This window comes from Prunus persica, chromosome G5 (assembly GCF_000346465.2).
Source record: "Prunus persica cultivar Lovell chromosome G5, Prunus_persica_NCBIv2, whole genome shotgun sequence".
Lineage (NCBI taxonomy): Eukaryota > Viridiplantae > Streptophyta > Magnoliopsida > Rosales > Rosaceae > Prunus > Prunus persica.
Genome location: NC_034013.1, coordinates 6,912,285 through 6,927,903, shown reverse-complemented (window position 1 = coordinate 6,927,903; position 15,619 = coordinate 6,912,285). Strand labels below are relative to the sequence as shown.

The following is a 15,619-nucleotide window of genomic DNA, read 5'->3' as shown; positions in this document are numbered from 1 at the left end:
CCCTATTGTTAGTGCACTGGAAATCTAACTAGAAGGAATAGCAGTGCCTGATCCCCAATGGTTCTTCCAGAACAACCCCTACCCAGAAGCTACATCAGTTTTTGATCCATCAAAGTACAGTTTCCAAGGTGTGAGGTGAACTGAAAAGATGGGATTGTTAAGGCAAGTATAAGCTCTAGTCAGTAGATCTGCATTTGCTATATCCAAAGAGTCCATGTTCTCAATTTCTTCCCCTGGATGATCTGCTTGGAAATCTGCCACAGCTTGCCCTTTGACAGCTTTCTGGGGAACATATCTGAAAGCAAATTTTGTCAAGGCCAGAGTCCATTTTCCAATTATGCCTCTCAACATTGGCCTTGTTAGCATGTATTGGATTAGGTCTGTCTTGGCAATGATGTCGATGGTGAAAGGCAGCATATACTGTCTGAGTTTCACAGCAGTGAAGTATAAGGCTAGACAAAGCCTTTCAATTGCAGAATATTTCCTTTCTACTTCTGTCAGAGTTCTGCTCAGATAGTAGACTGCCTGTTCCTTCCCTTCCTTATTATCTTGAACCAACAAACTTCCAATGGACATTTCTGATGCAGAAACATAGAGTTTGAGTGGTCTTCCTCTCTTTGGTAGGGACAGAACCGGTGTATTTGAGAGGTAATGCTTGATCTCCTCAAAAGCTTGTTGGTGTTAACAAGGAGGAGAAATGCTGGATCTTTCCTGCAGAATTGGATACGAATCTCCTTAGAAAGTTAATTTTTCCTAGGAGACTCTGTAGTTCTTTCTTGTTCTAGGGTGGAAGAGCTTCTATGATGGATTTTGCTTTGTTTTTGTCAATCTCTATCCCCCTCTGGTGGACCAAGAAACCTAAGAAGTTCCCTGCTTGAACTCCAAAAACACATTTCTTGGGGTTCATTTTCAATTTATGTTGTCTCATCCTTAGGAATGCTTTTCTCATATTTGATACATGGTTTCCCTCTTCTGGGGATGTAATCACCACATCATCTATGTATACCTCTAGAGAATGTCCTATCATATCATGAAAAACAGAATTCATTGCTCTTTGATAAGTGGCTCCTGCATTTGTTGTTAAACCAAAAGGCATTACAGTGTATTCAAAAGCACCTATATGTCCTGTGCACATGAAAGCTATTTTGTGGATATCTTCTTCTGCTACCATAATCTGATTGTACCCTGCATTGCCATCCATAAAAGATAGCATTTGGTTATGAGCAGCTCCATCTACTAGCATATCTGCCATTGGCATAGGATATTCATCCTTTGGAGATGCTTCATTCTGATTCCTGTAATCCACACAGATTCTAACTGCCCTTGTTTTTCTTTTCAGAACCGGTACAATATTGGCTAGCCAATCAGCATAAATGGCTAGTCTGATAAATCCTGCTTTGAGCAATCTTTCTATTTCTTCCTTGACCTTTAGTTCTGTGTCCATAGACATCCTTCTTCTGGCCTGTTTGACTGGAAGGTAGCCCTCTTTGATTGGCAGCTTGTGCTCCACCAGTTTTCTGTCCAGTCTAGGCATTCATGATAATGCCAAGCAAAATAATCTCTAAAATCATGTAAAAGTGCAATGATTTCACTCCGGAGTGGTTCTTTTAACAGTGCGCTAATGAAAGTGGGTCTTGGATCCTCTTCTGTCCCTAAGTTTATTTCCTGTAATGGATCTTCCACTTCTGGTAAAGAATCATCTAGTGCAGCTGGTGTAAAATCTAGTACTTTCTCTTATAAACTCTCTTCTTCTTGTTCTTCCGTGCTTTCATGAGTGAATTCTGCCATATTGATGGCTGGATTCTGCATAAAAAGCTTCCTTTCTTCCTAATATATCAACAATCTTTTTGTAATGGATTGGATTGTTGCAGCTCGATCCTTTTCCTGTTGATTGGGACTAAAATTAGAGTTCTGGAGGTTTAGAACAAAAGGTCTATTCCAGTCTTCTAGAGAACTGGCTAAGCCATCTTCAATGAGTCTCTGGGCCGTGACACCATGGGGGCGGCCGCTCTGGTTGACTCCAAGGAAAGTGAAAGGTCCAAGGTCATCATGATAATACCTTGCCTTAAAACACATGGTAAAAGACAGAAATGGCCGTGGATCGGCCTCTACTATCTCCATAAAACCTTCTTCATTCCAAAGGGCTAATTGTTGATGTAGAATGGAAGGAACACATAAGCTTTGGTGAATCCAGTCCCTGCCAAGCAGTGCATTATAAGTGGTAGAAGTGGTGTCTACCACAAAGAATGCAATCTTCAGTTCTTTGGTTCCAACTATGACATCCACATCCAAGATTCCATGAGTCTTGGTAATCCACATCCAGGATTCCATGAATCCAGTCCTTCTCTGTTCTGCCCATCTTGCTCAGCAATTTGTGAGGTAGATGATTAATGGTTGCACCTCCATCTACCATCACCTTAGGAATAGGAATACCTCCAAAGTTTGCTATTATGAACAGAGGTCTGAGGTGATTGGCCATCTCCTTAGTTGGTTTAGAGAAGCAAAGATGTTCTGCAACCAGTTTCAGGTCAGTTTCGCCTATCTTGACAGTAGGAGTTTGTTGTTCTGGTGCCTTCTCTACTTCTGCCAACCTGCACTCAAAGCTTTTCTGGGAGAATACGTCTCCCTCCAGAGTGTTTTCTTGCCCTTCTGCAGCCCTGAATTCTTCTGGCAAGATGAAGACCATGTTGATGTCCAAATCACCCTGCAACAGGCTTTCCAATTCTGCACCAAAAGCCTCGGTTTCTTCATCTAGTTCTCCATCATATTCCATCTGCTCTGCCCCATATTCTTCTATCTAGTCTTCCTGTTCTTCTGCTTCGAGGAGTCCATTTTGGTCATCTGCAGATGGTTCATAGTCCAACTGCTTCTCTTCATATTCTTCAATCCAGTCTTCTTGTCCTTTTACCTGAATAGGTTCGGGTTCTCCTTGTATTTGTGAAGGTTCAAGCTGGTTGGCTGAGGATGAGGCAAGATGGACTGAAGGTCTATTTGGAGATTCTGGCTTTATCAGCTTCTGTGGCTGGCAAACTGTTTATTCTGCTAAAGGGGGTATTTCTGGTTCCTTCCCTTTTCTGGCAGAACTGGTCTCTGGAAGTACCTGTGTGTTGTCCCTGTTTTTGAGGAATGTGCAGTACTGCCTTGAACCCTCCTCTTCTGAGTTCTGGTTAGCTCCAGAGTTGGTCTGCCACTCTTTCCCACAGAATACCATCTACCTTCTTGGGCTGCTCTGTCATCCTTCTGCTGCGCTGCTCTATCTTGAGATGGAATCGAAACTGGGCCCTGCTGGTGACATGATGTCCCAATTCTGTCAAAAACACTGGGTGTGGCCTGATTCTGCTTGTCCAGAACTACTTCTAACTTAGTTTCGCATTTGCACTTGCTGCAGAGCACTACCCCAGCCGAGATAGTTGCCCTTGGCCTTTGATTAGCTTCCCTTGTGACTGTTCTGCCTCTACTGGAGCTGGCTCCTTTCGTAGGTTTGCTTCTCTTTTGTTCTGGCCAATTTAAGTTGACCATGTTGACTTGTGGCTGGGGAAAAGGATCTATTGTGACTTATGGAGGTTTCTCCGCTAGTTTTAGCCTTCCTGCTGTTATTCCCTCCTATATAACATCCCTGAAAACAACACAACTATTGGTGGAATGGTTCCAAAAGTTGTGCCACCTACAATACTGTCTGCCCTTGAGTTCTTCTGGCTTGGGCAACCTGTGGGGTGTCTCTATTGCCTTCTGTAGTAGCATCTCATCAAACAAGGTATCCATCTTGGTCAGATTGAAGGAATAGACCTTGTTCTGTTTTGGTTTGTTTGGAACAAACCCTCCCATGAATGGTGGGGGCTTCTGATCCTTTGGTGGATTTGTAAGAGCCTTGCAACTGATGGGATGTTTTAGTTTCGCCATTTCTGCCACTGCAATTTCTCTTTCTCCGAGCCTTCTGTACCTTTTTCTGATTCTACCTCAATCAGGTGTATTGAAGAAGAACGGAACTTGTAAAACATGCCTTTGAAGGAGTTTCTCTTCTGTTGTTCTTCCTTGAGCAGCTCCCCATATTTGCATGCTTTGTCAGCCAGTTCTGCTAGGTCTCCAAACAGCATTCCGTCAAATCTTTTCCTCAGAGAGATTTTGAGAGCAGCTTGAGCCATCTGGATGAAGTGTCTCTCTTCCATAGGGATCCGGCACTTCATTTTGAGCTTTCTGAACCTGGTTATAAGTCTTGAGCAGGTTCATCTTCACTCTGTTTGAGGGTAGCAAGATCACTGATGGTGACTTCTGACTGGATCCTGAAATAGTAGTCATGGAAAACATTTTCCATTTGCTCCCAAGTTTGGACAAAATTGGCTGGTAGACTGGTGTATCAAGTGAAGGCTTGTCCATATAGAGAATTCTCGAAAAGCCTTAGCTTTAGCAGCGGGTTATTTTCCATGGCTATGCATTGGACGAAAAACCTGCGTATATGCTTAACTGATGAAGCATGGGGATCTTTCCCGTTGAACAAGGTGAAGTTTGGTACCTTGAAACCCGGGGAAAGAGGTATTTGATCAATATAAGCTAGATATGGCTTTCTGTAAGTGGGCCTCTCTCCTTTTCTGGCTTCAGGCTCCATCATCTCCCTGATCATTCTATGTAGTGCCCCCATGTCATTTAAAGTATTGACAGGGTGCAGATTTCGTCCCTGTTCTGGCTGGATGTATGGCTTGGGTATAACTTCCTCCCTATGTTCTTCCTCTTCTTCAAAAGCTGGATGGTTTATCCAATTTGCTCCTGGTCTGTTCCTGTCATTGTTGGCAAAGGGGTTAATCCCCCATCTGCCTCTTCTGCCCCTTGCTGGTAGAGGGAATAGATTGGGATCCATCCTTCTGGGACTGTAGGGCACCACAGCTGGTGCCTCAGGCAGAAGTTCCAAGGGTTGATCACGTGGGGCCATAGGTTGTGGAATAGGTAGAGGTTCTGGCTGATCTTGTGAGGCCTAGACGAATTTAACCCTCATGCTCTTGGACGGGAAGGGCTCCTCCCCTCTGTCCAGCTTGGATCCCTCCATGCTCCGGTACTTCAGCTATCTGTACTATGAGAGGGTTCTCTTGGTATGGCCATGCTAATATCGGTGGGGGGCCATAAGAAAGGTCTAGCTGTTGGACCACAGCATCCTGGTTTGGAACTCTGGCCATGGCAGTCTCACTATATTTCCTGAACTACCCATTAACCTGCTATTGCATCAAGGCTGTCATGTTGTTCAGGGTATCCTGGCTTCTTTGTGCTGTGGTCTCCTGCTGGAACACAGCTTCTTATATTTGATTCAGCCTCCTGGAGCTAGTTCTGGATCGTCTGCTCCCGGTACTACCGTGGGCTGATTGCCTGGCATCGCTCTCTTCTGATTCCGGTCCTTCTTGAAAAGCTACTTGATCTCTCTCCATTGCGCAACGTGGGTTCTGGCTAGAACTCCCAATATTCATATACTTTAGAAGGTTTCCTAGCAGACTTCTTTGAAACAGATAACTTGCGCCCCAAGTTACTGATTTCTAAACAAGCTCCCAAGTAAGTTCTTTTCCTGCCTCAGACTGGTGAGGACTTCATAATTTATCACAATATAAAATTGGTAGTTTTGGCCAGAATAGATGATAATAAAGTACACTGTTTTAGGCAGAATTGGCTTCTACAGAATTAAAAAGGGAAAAATCAACTCTAGAAAGATAAAAAGATGCCTAGAATTCCACTTCTGCCTGGGTAGAAACTTCTGATCCGGACTGGATTGAGTATGTCTGTGTTGTTAACAACTTCAACTGCTTAGCTTCAGCTGTAAATCGATACCAAATTTCAATTTTGGTATAGCCTTAATCTACTTCAAGCCTTGGGAGGCTTTTGAGGGGGCAGAACTACGGCTTCTTCAGTTTGAAGGGGCAGAAGTGGCTGGACTTAAGGACTTCATAAGCTAGAACTGCACTGTAAAATTTGTTGAGGTTTTCATGTTTGTGAAAACTCAAACTCTGCTTGTCTTGGCTTTTGCCGAACCAAATTTGTAACGAGAGAATTCTCGTTTTGAATGACTTATTTCTCTAAGGCTGAACTTTGGAAGTTCTGATCTATAGCTGGCTTCTTTTGTGGCTCAAATGAGCTTTTGGTTGCTCCAGTTTGTTTGAAAGTTCTCAATGATCAAGTGATCATTTTAAGTTTTTTGCCTTTCGTTGATTTTTGATTGTTTGATTGATTGTTGAATTGAGTGTCCTTTGCCCTATTCACCCCCTCTCATATTTATAAGAAATGCTTTGGAGTGGGGTTTCTTTCTTTTAATAATGGGCGGTAAAATTCTCAAAAGATCTTTCATTTTTAAATACAAAGAAGAAGGGGTTTTATCAATTCTGACAGATAAGCTCTCAATACTCAGTTCTTATGGCCATCACTTCCCTGTGCTTCTTGAAAGAAAACCTAATCCCTTTTTCCAATTTAACTGCAACTTGTGAGAGCTCAAACTGTGATGGTTAGTTTGATCTTTCCGGATGAACAACTTCCTGCTTTCCTACTTATCTTTTTAGAAAATATAGCCTGCTTATCCCTCGGAAATGATGTTTGCCGAATTTTTTTGAATATAGAAAAGGGTTTTGATCTTTTCTATGTCTATGACAGACTGGGGAAATCTTCACTAATTCCCTGTTAAATCCAAACTTTAGTTGAAATTGTTGACTCTTTTCAAAGTTAGGTAGTTACGTAGGCTCCCTTGAGAACAGGTTTTTTTCTAGAAAAATCTACCAAATTGTTCCTGGGCTTTTTGAGAGAAATGGTAGATTTTGGAGACTAGGCCCAAATTCAATTCTTCCATCGATCTGCTTTGTAACTGCCATTTAAATTGGTGTTTTTTTACAACTCTGCCATTTTCGAAAAAGCCGTGGGTTTTTCACATGGATTGGGCTTTCTGATTTGCAGGCCTTTTCGGAGAAGTGGGCTGGCATGCGATTTCCTTTGGCCCAAACACTACGCTACCCACGCGCCGCCACACTCGCTGGCAGTGCGTGGGTGTCTAGAGTAAACTCGGACGGCCCGAAAAACTCTAAACCGTTAGCCAAGATTCCTACCCTAGGTCCAGGACATCAATTACAGTCACTTTTGTTCTTGGACCAAGGCCAAAAACTAACCGAAACTAGCCGGAACGAAGCCAAAACCGTCGGCATAATATGGGTATATGAAACAATCTGTAAAACTTCAAAATCGATCTTTAATACCTACGTAAATGGATAGAGCAGGAAGAGTAGATGAAGTTTCATACCTGGCTCGACGGATTTCGAGGCTGGGGTCGCCGGAAAATACAAAAATACCGTCGACAAAGCCTAACCATTCCTTAGCTTCAATTCGAGCTCATCATTAGCCAATCAAATCGGGTCGTAGGTGGGTTTTATAGAGGAGGACGAGATGAACACTTTTTGTGAAGGCGGCATGGCCATCCGGTGAGCGACGATGTCGATTTTGTGGCTTGGAAGTCGAACAGTCACTGTTGCTACAGTGACTGTCGAAAAACAAAGAAGAAGAAAATAATGGTTGAAGCTGCTGGGGGAGGAAGGAGAGAAAAATAAAAGGGAGCTTTAGTTTTCACACATAAAATACTTTACTAATTTGAAAGATAGATATACAATTTTACTTAATTAATATAAGACCAAAGACAATAAAGTAACACCTACTTTTACTAAAATAACATTGAAGAGCACTAAAATTACTACATGTGCCATTGTGCTTTATTGTCAAATATAGATATTTAGTTTTTACCCACTCAAAACTTACAGTCAAAACGACATAACAAGACTCAAAACAGAACAAAAAACGACACTACTCAAATTGAATCAGTTCCAAAAACCCTTTCGCGCGACCTTTCATCTTCAACTACAGAAACTCAGACGATAGTTCCACACTGACCACCACCAACAACGAGCAGCAACGACGACGAGCAACGACGACGAGCAACGACCACCACCAACAACGACAACCACTGACGACGATCGAAGCGATTTTCACTCTCTTGGGAAAAATACAGTAAGAAAATGACCCTCTAACACAGATTTGTCTTCGATTTTAGGGATTACACATTTTTGCTGTTGTTCTTTATGCAATGCAGTTTTTGGAAAAATGGATGAATCGTTGGATTCAAAACTACTCTTCGTTTAGGTTTCGCTTCGTTTATAGGGATTAAGGATTTCTGAAATTTAACTTACTGTTCATTCTTCATTCTACAATGTAGTTTAGGGTTTATGGGAATGTTATAACTGCTCATGAAGTTAAACGTATTTTGATATTCAGTACTGTCTTTGCATTTTGATTTCTGGTTGTTTGTAGAAGATTTTGACCAGAAACTGCAATGCAGTTTCTGGTTCCATAATTCAATTTCAGAGTGCTTTTTGCTAGGGTTTATGGGAATGTGATAACTGCTAATGAATTTAAATGTGTTTTGATATTCGTTTTAGCTACTGTTCTTGCCTTTTTGATTTCTGGTTGTTTGTAGAAGATTTTGACCAGAAACTGCATTGCAGTTTCTGGTTCCATAATTCAATTTCAGAGTGCTTTTTGCTAGGGTTTATGGGAATGTGATAACTGCAAATGAATTTAAATGTGTTTTGATATTAGTTTTAGCTACTGTTTTTGCCTTTTTGATTTCTGGTTGTTTGTTGAAGATTTTGACCAGAAACTGCAATGCAGTTTCTGGTTCCATAATTCAATTTCATAGTGCTTTTTGCTAGGGTTTATGGGAATGTGATAACTGCTCATGAAGTTAAATGTGTTTTGATATTAGTTTTAGCTACTGTCTTTGCATTTTGATTTCTGGTTGTTTGTACTAAATTTTGAACTTGCAGTTTCTGGTTCCATAATTCAATTTCAGAGTGCTTTTTGCTAGGGTTTATGGGAATGTGATAACTGCTCATGAATTTAAATGTGTTTTGATATTAGTTTTAGCTACTGTCTTTGCATTTTGATTTCTGGTTGTTTGTAGCAAATTTTGAACCAGAAACTCCATAATTCAATTTCAGAGTGCTTTTTGCTAGGGTTTATGGGAATGTGATAACTGCTCATGAATTTAAATGTGTTTTGATATTCGTTTTAGCTACTGTTCTTGCCTTTTTGATTTCTGGTTGTTTGTAGAAGATTTTGACCAGAAACTGCATTGCAGTTTCTGGTTCCATAATTCAATTTCAGAGTGCTTTTTGCTAGGGTTTATGGGAATGTGATAACTGCTCATGAATTTAAATGTGTTTTGATATTCGTTTTAGCTACTGTTCTTGCCTTTTGGTTTCTTTTCACATCAAAATTTTGAGCAGCAGTTTCTGGTTGTTTGTTGCAGATTTTGACCACAAAAACTGCAGTGCATATCACAAAATGGAACAAGAAATGTCACCACAAAAGAATGAAGCTGAAAACCAACCAAAGCGCAGAATCAAAACGATGGCTCAAAGGATCAAAACAAAGCCAAAGCCAAACTATGATCGGAAAGCAAAGCACCCGGACTATGTCCAATTTCGGTGCAATGCCTATGCTTTCAACAGCATCATTAGAGACATAAAGGACAAGCTCAATGAAAGGCAGAAGAAGTTTCTCAAGAAAACCCCTTTCTGGAACTTGATCGAGCTGTTTTACTGCCAGAGAATTGACATGAATAACATGAATAAGTCGGACATTGACTTAGCACAGCTGCTCAAGACATTTGATCCGGATACAAAGTCCTTCAAATTTGGAACCAAATCGTTCCAAATCACAAGCAATGCAGTGACTCAGATTCTAGGACTGCCAAATGAAGGCAAATCTGTCAAACTTGTCAATGATAGGTACACTGCTACCTTCAGAACAAGGCACTTTGGAGAAAAGGGAAAACCTTCAAAAAACCAGGTAGAAGCAGAATTACAAAAGACAATTGCCTTGGCAAACCAACCGAAGAAAGAAAAGGCAAAGACAGAGCAAAAGAAAAAAATGAACAAAGGAAAAGAAAAGAAAGAAGCTGAAGAAGAAGAAGAAGAAGAAGTTGATTACGACAAGGAGGTGGTCAGCCTAATATTGATTCTGCTGTGCTTGACATTCCTTTTTGCCAACTCTTCATCTACTTTGCATTGGAAATTATTTGAGCACTGCGTGAATCTAGACACACTTTCAAGCTATTCGTGGGCAAGAGCTGTTTCAGACTACATGAATGAATCCTTGACCGCAAAAGCAAAAGGAAAAGCAAAGAAGGGAGGAGAAGCCTCTATAGGAGCTGTTTCGGGTTGCACTATCCTAATATTGGTAAGTAAACAGTGGCTTATGCAATGCATTTTGAGTTTTAGGCAATGCAGTTTCCATTTAGTGCAATGCAGTTTCTGTTTTATCCTATGCAGTTTCCATTTAGTGCAATGCAGTTTCTGTTTTATCCTATGCAGTTTCCAACCTAATTTCTGATATATCTTGTTTTTGAACTGTGCAGTTTCTACTGTGTGAGAGGACAAACATCATACAACCAATCCTTGGCAAGGAGAAAGAAACTCCTGCCATTCTTAAATGGAGTCTTGTGGAACTCCACACAAGATTCAACCAAATAAAGGACTTGAATGACATCGAGGTATGCAATTTATCGCATGTTCTGTTTTAATGTATCTTGAATGTGAATCCATGCTAAATCATTCTCATTGTACAGGGTATTTTCAAAACTCCTAAAAAGCGAAAAACTACCAGGGAAGAGGAAGACACTGTTGAGAAGGTAATTGAAATCTGTATACAGTGCATTGCAGTTTGTGTTTTCTACATTGCAGTTTGCATTTTATCCAATGCAGTTTCTGAATCATTCAATCTCATTGTACAGGGTATTTTGAAAACATATAAAAAGAGAAAAACTACCGGAGAAGAGGGAGACCCTCTTGACAAGGTATAAGAATCTCTAAACAGTGAATTATGCATTTCGGTTTTCGTTTCCTCCAATGCAATGCAGTTTCTAATTAGTTTCTGTTCAATATGCAGGAAAAAGAAAAAGAAGATGATGAGGGAAAACCTGATGATGCAATTCAAGACCTCTTGGTGAAGTCCATGACAGACCAAATCAACTACCGCCAACAACAAGATCCTAGCTTCGTTTGCCCGGAAAGATTACAACTGTGGAAGGATGAAAAGAATGAAGACAGTGAGAAGAAAATGAAGGAATTGTGGGATATATTTATCCAAGCAGAAAAGAGATCAAAGGAGCTGGAAGTGGAGTTGGCAACATACATAGAGAAATTAGATAATGAAGAATGTGTGACTGCCACCATGACAGTGGAATCGGATATATTTATCCAAGCAGAAAAGAGATCAAAGGAGCTGGAAGTGGAGTTGGCAACATACATAGAGAAATTACATTTCCAAAAATGAACGAAAGTGGAGACACTACAATCCACTTAGATCGTTGGGACGTAGAAAAGAAGAAAGGTGCATTGACATTGCTCGAAACTTTGTAAGTGGAATGAAACTGTCTTAATTTCTCAGCACAAACACAAACAGAAACTGCATTGCAGTTTCTGTATTATACATACTGCCTAATTTCAGACCAAAACTATAATATGCAATGCACTGATTACCATTTCTTTTTCTCTTTTTTTCTTCTTCTTTAAACAGGTTAATATTGTTGAAGGGTGGCTAGAATATATAAGACCTCAAGCACGAGTGTTCATAGAAACAAAAAAAAAACCAACACTTGTGAAGCAAAAGGAAGGGCCCCCAACACTTGTACAAAAAGATTTGACTCCACATGAAGAACTCACTCTCAAATGGATTATGCAAAATCCATTGCAGTTTCCATTTGAGGATGACATGGAATGTGCTCAACAAAGTGCATCTTCGTAAGAATTGTGTCTACTCAACTATTCATTACAGTTTGAAATCATTCAAAAGCAAAAAAAACTAATCTCGTATTTCATTTGCAGATTGGATTGCGGCATGTTCGTCATGTTCTATATGGATAAAATAGCACAAGGACAGCCCATTCCAAAAAGCGTGGACAAGAAATTCATGAATGAATATCGAGCACAATATGTCACAAAACTCCTACACCACAAAAACTGTGTAATTAATCGTCTCTAGTGATTTGCCTTTCGTTAACTCAAGACAATATGTATCTTAATTCTTGTGGATGTTTGTAAATATTTCTAGTTATGGTATATGAGAACATATTTCCTATACATATATAAACTGTAATATAATCTTGGAACAGGATGCAACAAAACCAAAAGGAAACAAACAAACTGCAATGCAGTTTCTGCAACAAAATCTGCTCAAAATCTGAAAACAAGCATTGAATGGCAGTCGAAAATGAATATCCACTCATTAAAAAATTGTATAATTTTCATTAACTTCAAAAAAGAATCACAATATCCAAAAATGTGAAAAGAACCCAAAAGCCAAAGCCATAATCAAAGCACTAAAACTTTGTTCAAAACACATTTAAGTAGGTCAGCATTGAAATGTAGTTTCTGCTCATAATCTGCAACAAAATCTGCTCAAAATCTGAAATAAACAGAAACTGCAATGCAGTTTCTGCAACAAAATCTGCTCAAAATCTGAAAACAAGCATTGAATGGCAGTCGAAAACGAATATCCACTCATTAAACAATTGTATAATTTTCATTAACTTCAAAAAAGAATCACAATATCCAATTAGACGCTGTGTAGCCAATTACAAGCAACTAAAACTGCAATACAGTTTTTGCAAAAAGTGCAACGCAGAAACTGACTATATATTCGCTAAACCATATCTAAAATAAAAAATTGTCAAATGAGGAGTGTTCATATAATAGCCTTGCAAGTCTTCCTATTGTGCCTAGCAACACTGCACCGACTGCATTTCAATGGCCTTTTAAATTCACCAAAAACTTTGATCCTCTTTGTTGGTGGTCTTCCGGCTGGCCTTTTTGTAATTGGCGGAAGCACAACTCCAGCTGCAGAACCATTGCTGCCCAATCCTTTCCCAATATCTGGAATAGGAAAAATAGGACTCTCATAGGCTTTTCGAAAGAAGTCGGTTTTGTAGTAACACTCCACGTAATCATAAACTGAATCTCTCTTTGCTAGGATTGCAGCCACCGCATGTGTGCAAGGAAAACTGTCAATTTGCCAAAGACGGCAAGAACAAGTCCTTTGCTCGAGATCAACCATCACAGAATAATCAGCAAATACTTCAAAAACAGTGCAATTAGAATGACGAACTGCCCAAGTCCTACCGGTCTCCGCATTTTCACAGAGTCTAGTCTCCATCTCCGGACACAAAACTGTTGTCCACTTCTCCGCTTCAATTCGTCGTTGAGAATTCAATACCATCAATTTCTGTCGAATCCCTTCTATCAAAGGTAGCACCGGCAAATCTCGAAACACACCAACCCAATTATTAAAGGACTCCGCTAAACTGTTTGCCATCTCCCCATAACGCATTCCTTTGAAAAATGCGTTGGCATAGTGATCTCTAGACAAATCAGATATAAATGTCTTCACTTTCGAACTCCCAACAATCACCAACTCCTCCATTGCTACCTTAAACTCTTCCTCCGTAACAGCATATGCGCATCTACTAAATAAATTGATAACACGGTCTTGGAGCAGTTTTCCATAACCTGACTTCGGGTACTTTGATATCAAATTCTATTTGAGGTGATAATAACAGTAAGAATGAGGCCATCCGGGAAACACAAACCCCATTGCATTTAACAAACCTTGATTGCGGTCCGAGAAAAAGGTCACCACTCTCCCCATCGGTAGCAATATAGAAGCCAAATGTTGAAGAAACCAAGTCCAATTCTCCTCTGTCTCAGAATCAACAACTCCAAAAGCTAGAGGATAAAACCCTGCAAAACAAAACCAAAAGCACAAGTATAAGCAAAAAAGGGAAACTGCAGTGCAGTTTATGAAAACAAATCTGCTCAAAAAAGGGAAACTGCAATGCAGTTTCTGCTAAAAATTGCAACAAATGAAAATCTGCAATACATTACAGTAACCATACCTTGATTTCCATTCTTTCCCGAAGCACAGAGAAGCTGCCCCTTGTACTTGCTCTTCAAAAACGTAGCATCAATGAACAACAAGGGTATGCAATATTGAAATCCAGCAATGCAACCGCCAAAAGACACAAAAAATCGTCGAAAGCGATTAATTCCAGCTTCACAATCAAGAGTGCAGAGAGAACCAGTGTTAGTTTCCTTTACGGCGTCTGCATACCACACTAACTCGTTGAAGGACTTCGACTCATCACCGTGAACGTCCAATTTAGCTAACTCTTTGCCAAACCATGCGTGGTAGTATGAAATGTCTATACCATAATAATCTTTGAACTCGTGTATAATCTCAACTGGCTTCAGCTCTGGTTTTGCACGAATTCTGTCCACAATGAGGGAGGACACCACACGAGACCTCATCATCTTACTCTTTGATTCCCGTATCCGACCCGCACATGTATGAACATTATTTAACGTCCGAATTACAAAACTTCCAGTAGCTTCACAACGAGAAGCATAAACACGCCAGCTGCAACCCTCCAATTTCTTATTCGAACAAACAGCAACCACCCGCTTCTTGTCATTGCCGGCATATTCAAAATTAAATCCTACTTCAAGAGCGTACTTGCACAATTTCAACCGGAACTCCTCTGCACCACCGTCAAACTTCTGCCCCACATGATGTATGTATGTCTCCCACTCATTCGACAACAAAGGCTTAGCACTTGCTCTCTTCGACCTGCCCAAAAACTCGTTTCTGTCTTCGACAGTACTAGAACACGACGACTCGCCCTTTTCACATGCTATCAACTCCTTATTTACACAAAAATCACCACTATATTCACTGCTCCCGCATAAATCCTTCACTAAAATATCAACAGTCTTCTCATTTGATATCAACAAAAATGTCCTCATCAAGTCCAAATCGCTATCCGTTTCTAGAAAACAACTCGGATAACTGGGCACCGAATACCGTAATGTGAAACAACCCAACTGCAAACCCCTAAACCTCAGACACAAAGTCTTCAAAATATCAACCATGGATGACTCTGATGAAACTGAAAACATGATGGTTTCCGACTTATATGTGCACTTGGCAATGACACACACCTCCATTAGCCTTGAAAATGCAAACAAAACAACAAACAAAAACAGAATATCAAAACACGTTTGACTTCATGAGCAGTTATAACATTCCCATAAACCCTAGCAAAAAGCACTCTGAAATTGAATTATGGAACCAGAAACTGCATTGCAGTTTCTGGTTCAAAATTTGCTACAAACAACCAGAAATCAAAATGCAAAGACAGTACTGAATATCAAAACACGTTTGATTTCATGAGCAGTTATAATATTCCCATAAACCCTAGCAAAAAGCACTCTGAAATTGAATTATGGAACCAGAAACTGCATTGCAGTTTCTGGTTCAAAATTTAGTACAAACAACCAGAAATTTTGAATCCAACGATTTTGAATGGTTAATCCCTATAAACGAAGCAAAACCTAAACGAAGAGTAGTTTTGAATCCAACGATTCATCCATTTTTCCAAAAACTGCATTGCATAAAGAACAACAGCAAAAATGTGTAATCCCTAAAATCGAAGACAAATCTGTGTTAGAGGGTCATTTTCTTACTGTTTTTTTCCCAAGAGAGTGAAAATCGCTTCGAT

At 40.1% G+C, this 15,619-nt stretch overlaps 3 protein-coding genes and 2 long non-coding RNA genes across 5 annotated transcripts; 3 read left to right on the top strand and 2 right to left on the bottom strand.

Annotated features, from left to right (window-relative positions):
- Positions 9,415-11,317, top strand: LOC109949321. The gene is made up of 6 exons (XM_020564720.1): positions 9,415-9,855; positions 10,090-10,245; positions 10,424-10,558; positions 10,634-10,861; positions 10,954-11,244; positions 11,297-11,317. The coding sequence occupies exons 1-6, from the start codon at positions 9,415-9,417 to the stop codon at positions 11,315-11,317; spliced, it is 1,272 nt and encodes a 423-aa protein (XP_020420309.1).
- On the top strand, positions 11,335-11,645 carry LOC109949117. The gene is made up of 2 exons (XR_002271607.1): positions 11,335-11,422; positions 11,584-11,645. It is a non-coding gene; the product is annotated as an uncharacterized LOC109949117 (long non-coding RNA).
- LOC109949118 lies at positions 11,718-12,146 on the top strand. Its single transcript, XR_002271608.1, has 2 exons — positions 11,718-11,807; positions 11,892-12,146. It is a non-coding gene; the product is annotated as an uncharacterized LOC109949118 (long non-coding RNA).
- On the bottom strand, positions 12,751-13,485 carry LOC109949320. The gene has a single exon (XM_020564719.1). It carries the CDS (start codon positions 13,483-13,485, stop codon positions 12,751-12,753), a length of 735 nt encoding a protein of 244 aa, XP_020420308.1.
- On the bottom strand, positions 14,104-15,065 carry LOC109949319. The gene is made up of 2 exons (XM_020564718.1): positions 14,173-15,065; positions 14,104-14,113 (listed from the first exon to the last, which is right to left on the bottom strand). Exons 1-2 carry the CDS (start codon positions 15,063-15,065, stop codon positions 14,104-14,106), a joined length of 903 nt encoding a protein of 300 aa, XP_020420307.1.

Coding starts and splice junctions, on each gene's coding strand:
- LOC109949321 (XM_020564720.1), top strand. CDS start 9,415: ATGGCTCAAAGGATCAAAACAAAGCCAAAGCCAAACTATGATCGGAAA. Junction 9,856..10,089: donor GAAAACCTTCAAAAAACCAG/GTAGAAGCAGAA, acceptor AAATTATTTGAG/CACTGCGTGAATCTAGACAC. Junction 10,246..10,423: donor GTTGCACTATCCTAATATTG/GTAAGTAAACAG, acceptor TGAACTGTGCAG/TTTCTACTGTGTGAGAGGAC.
- LOC109949319 (XM_020564718.1), bottom strand. CDS start 15,065: ATGGAGGTGTGTGTCATTGCCAAGTGCACATATAAGTCGGAAACCATC.
- LOC109949320 (XM_020564719.1), bottom strand. CDS start 13,485: ATGGAGGAGTTGGTGATTGTTGGGAGTTCGAAAGTGAAGACATTTATA.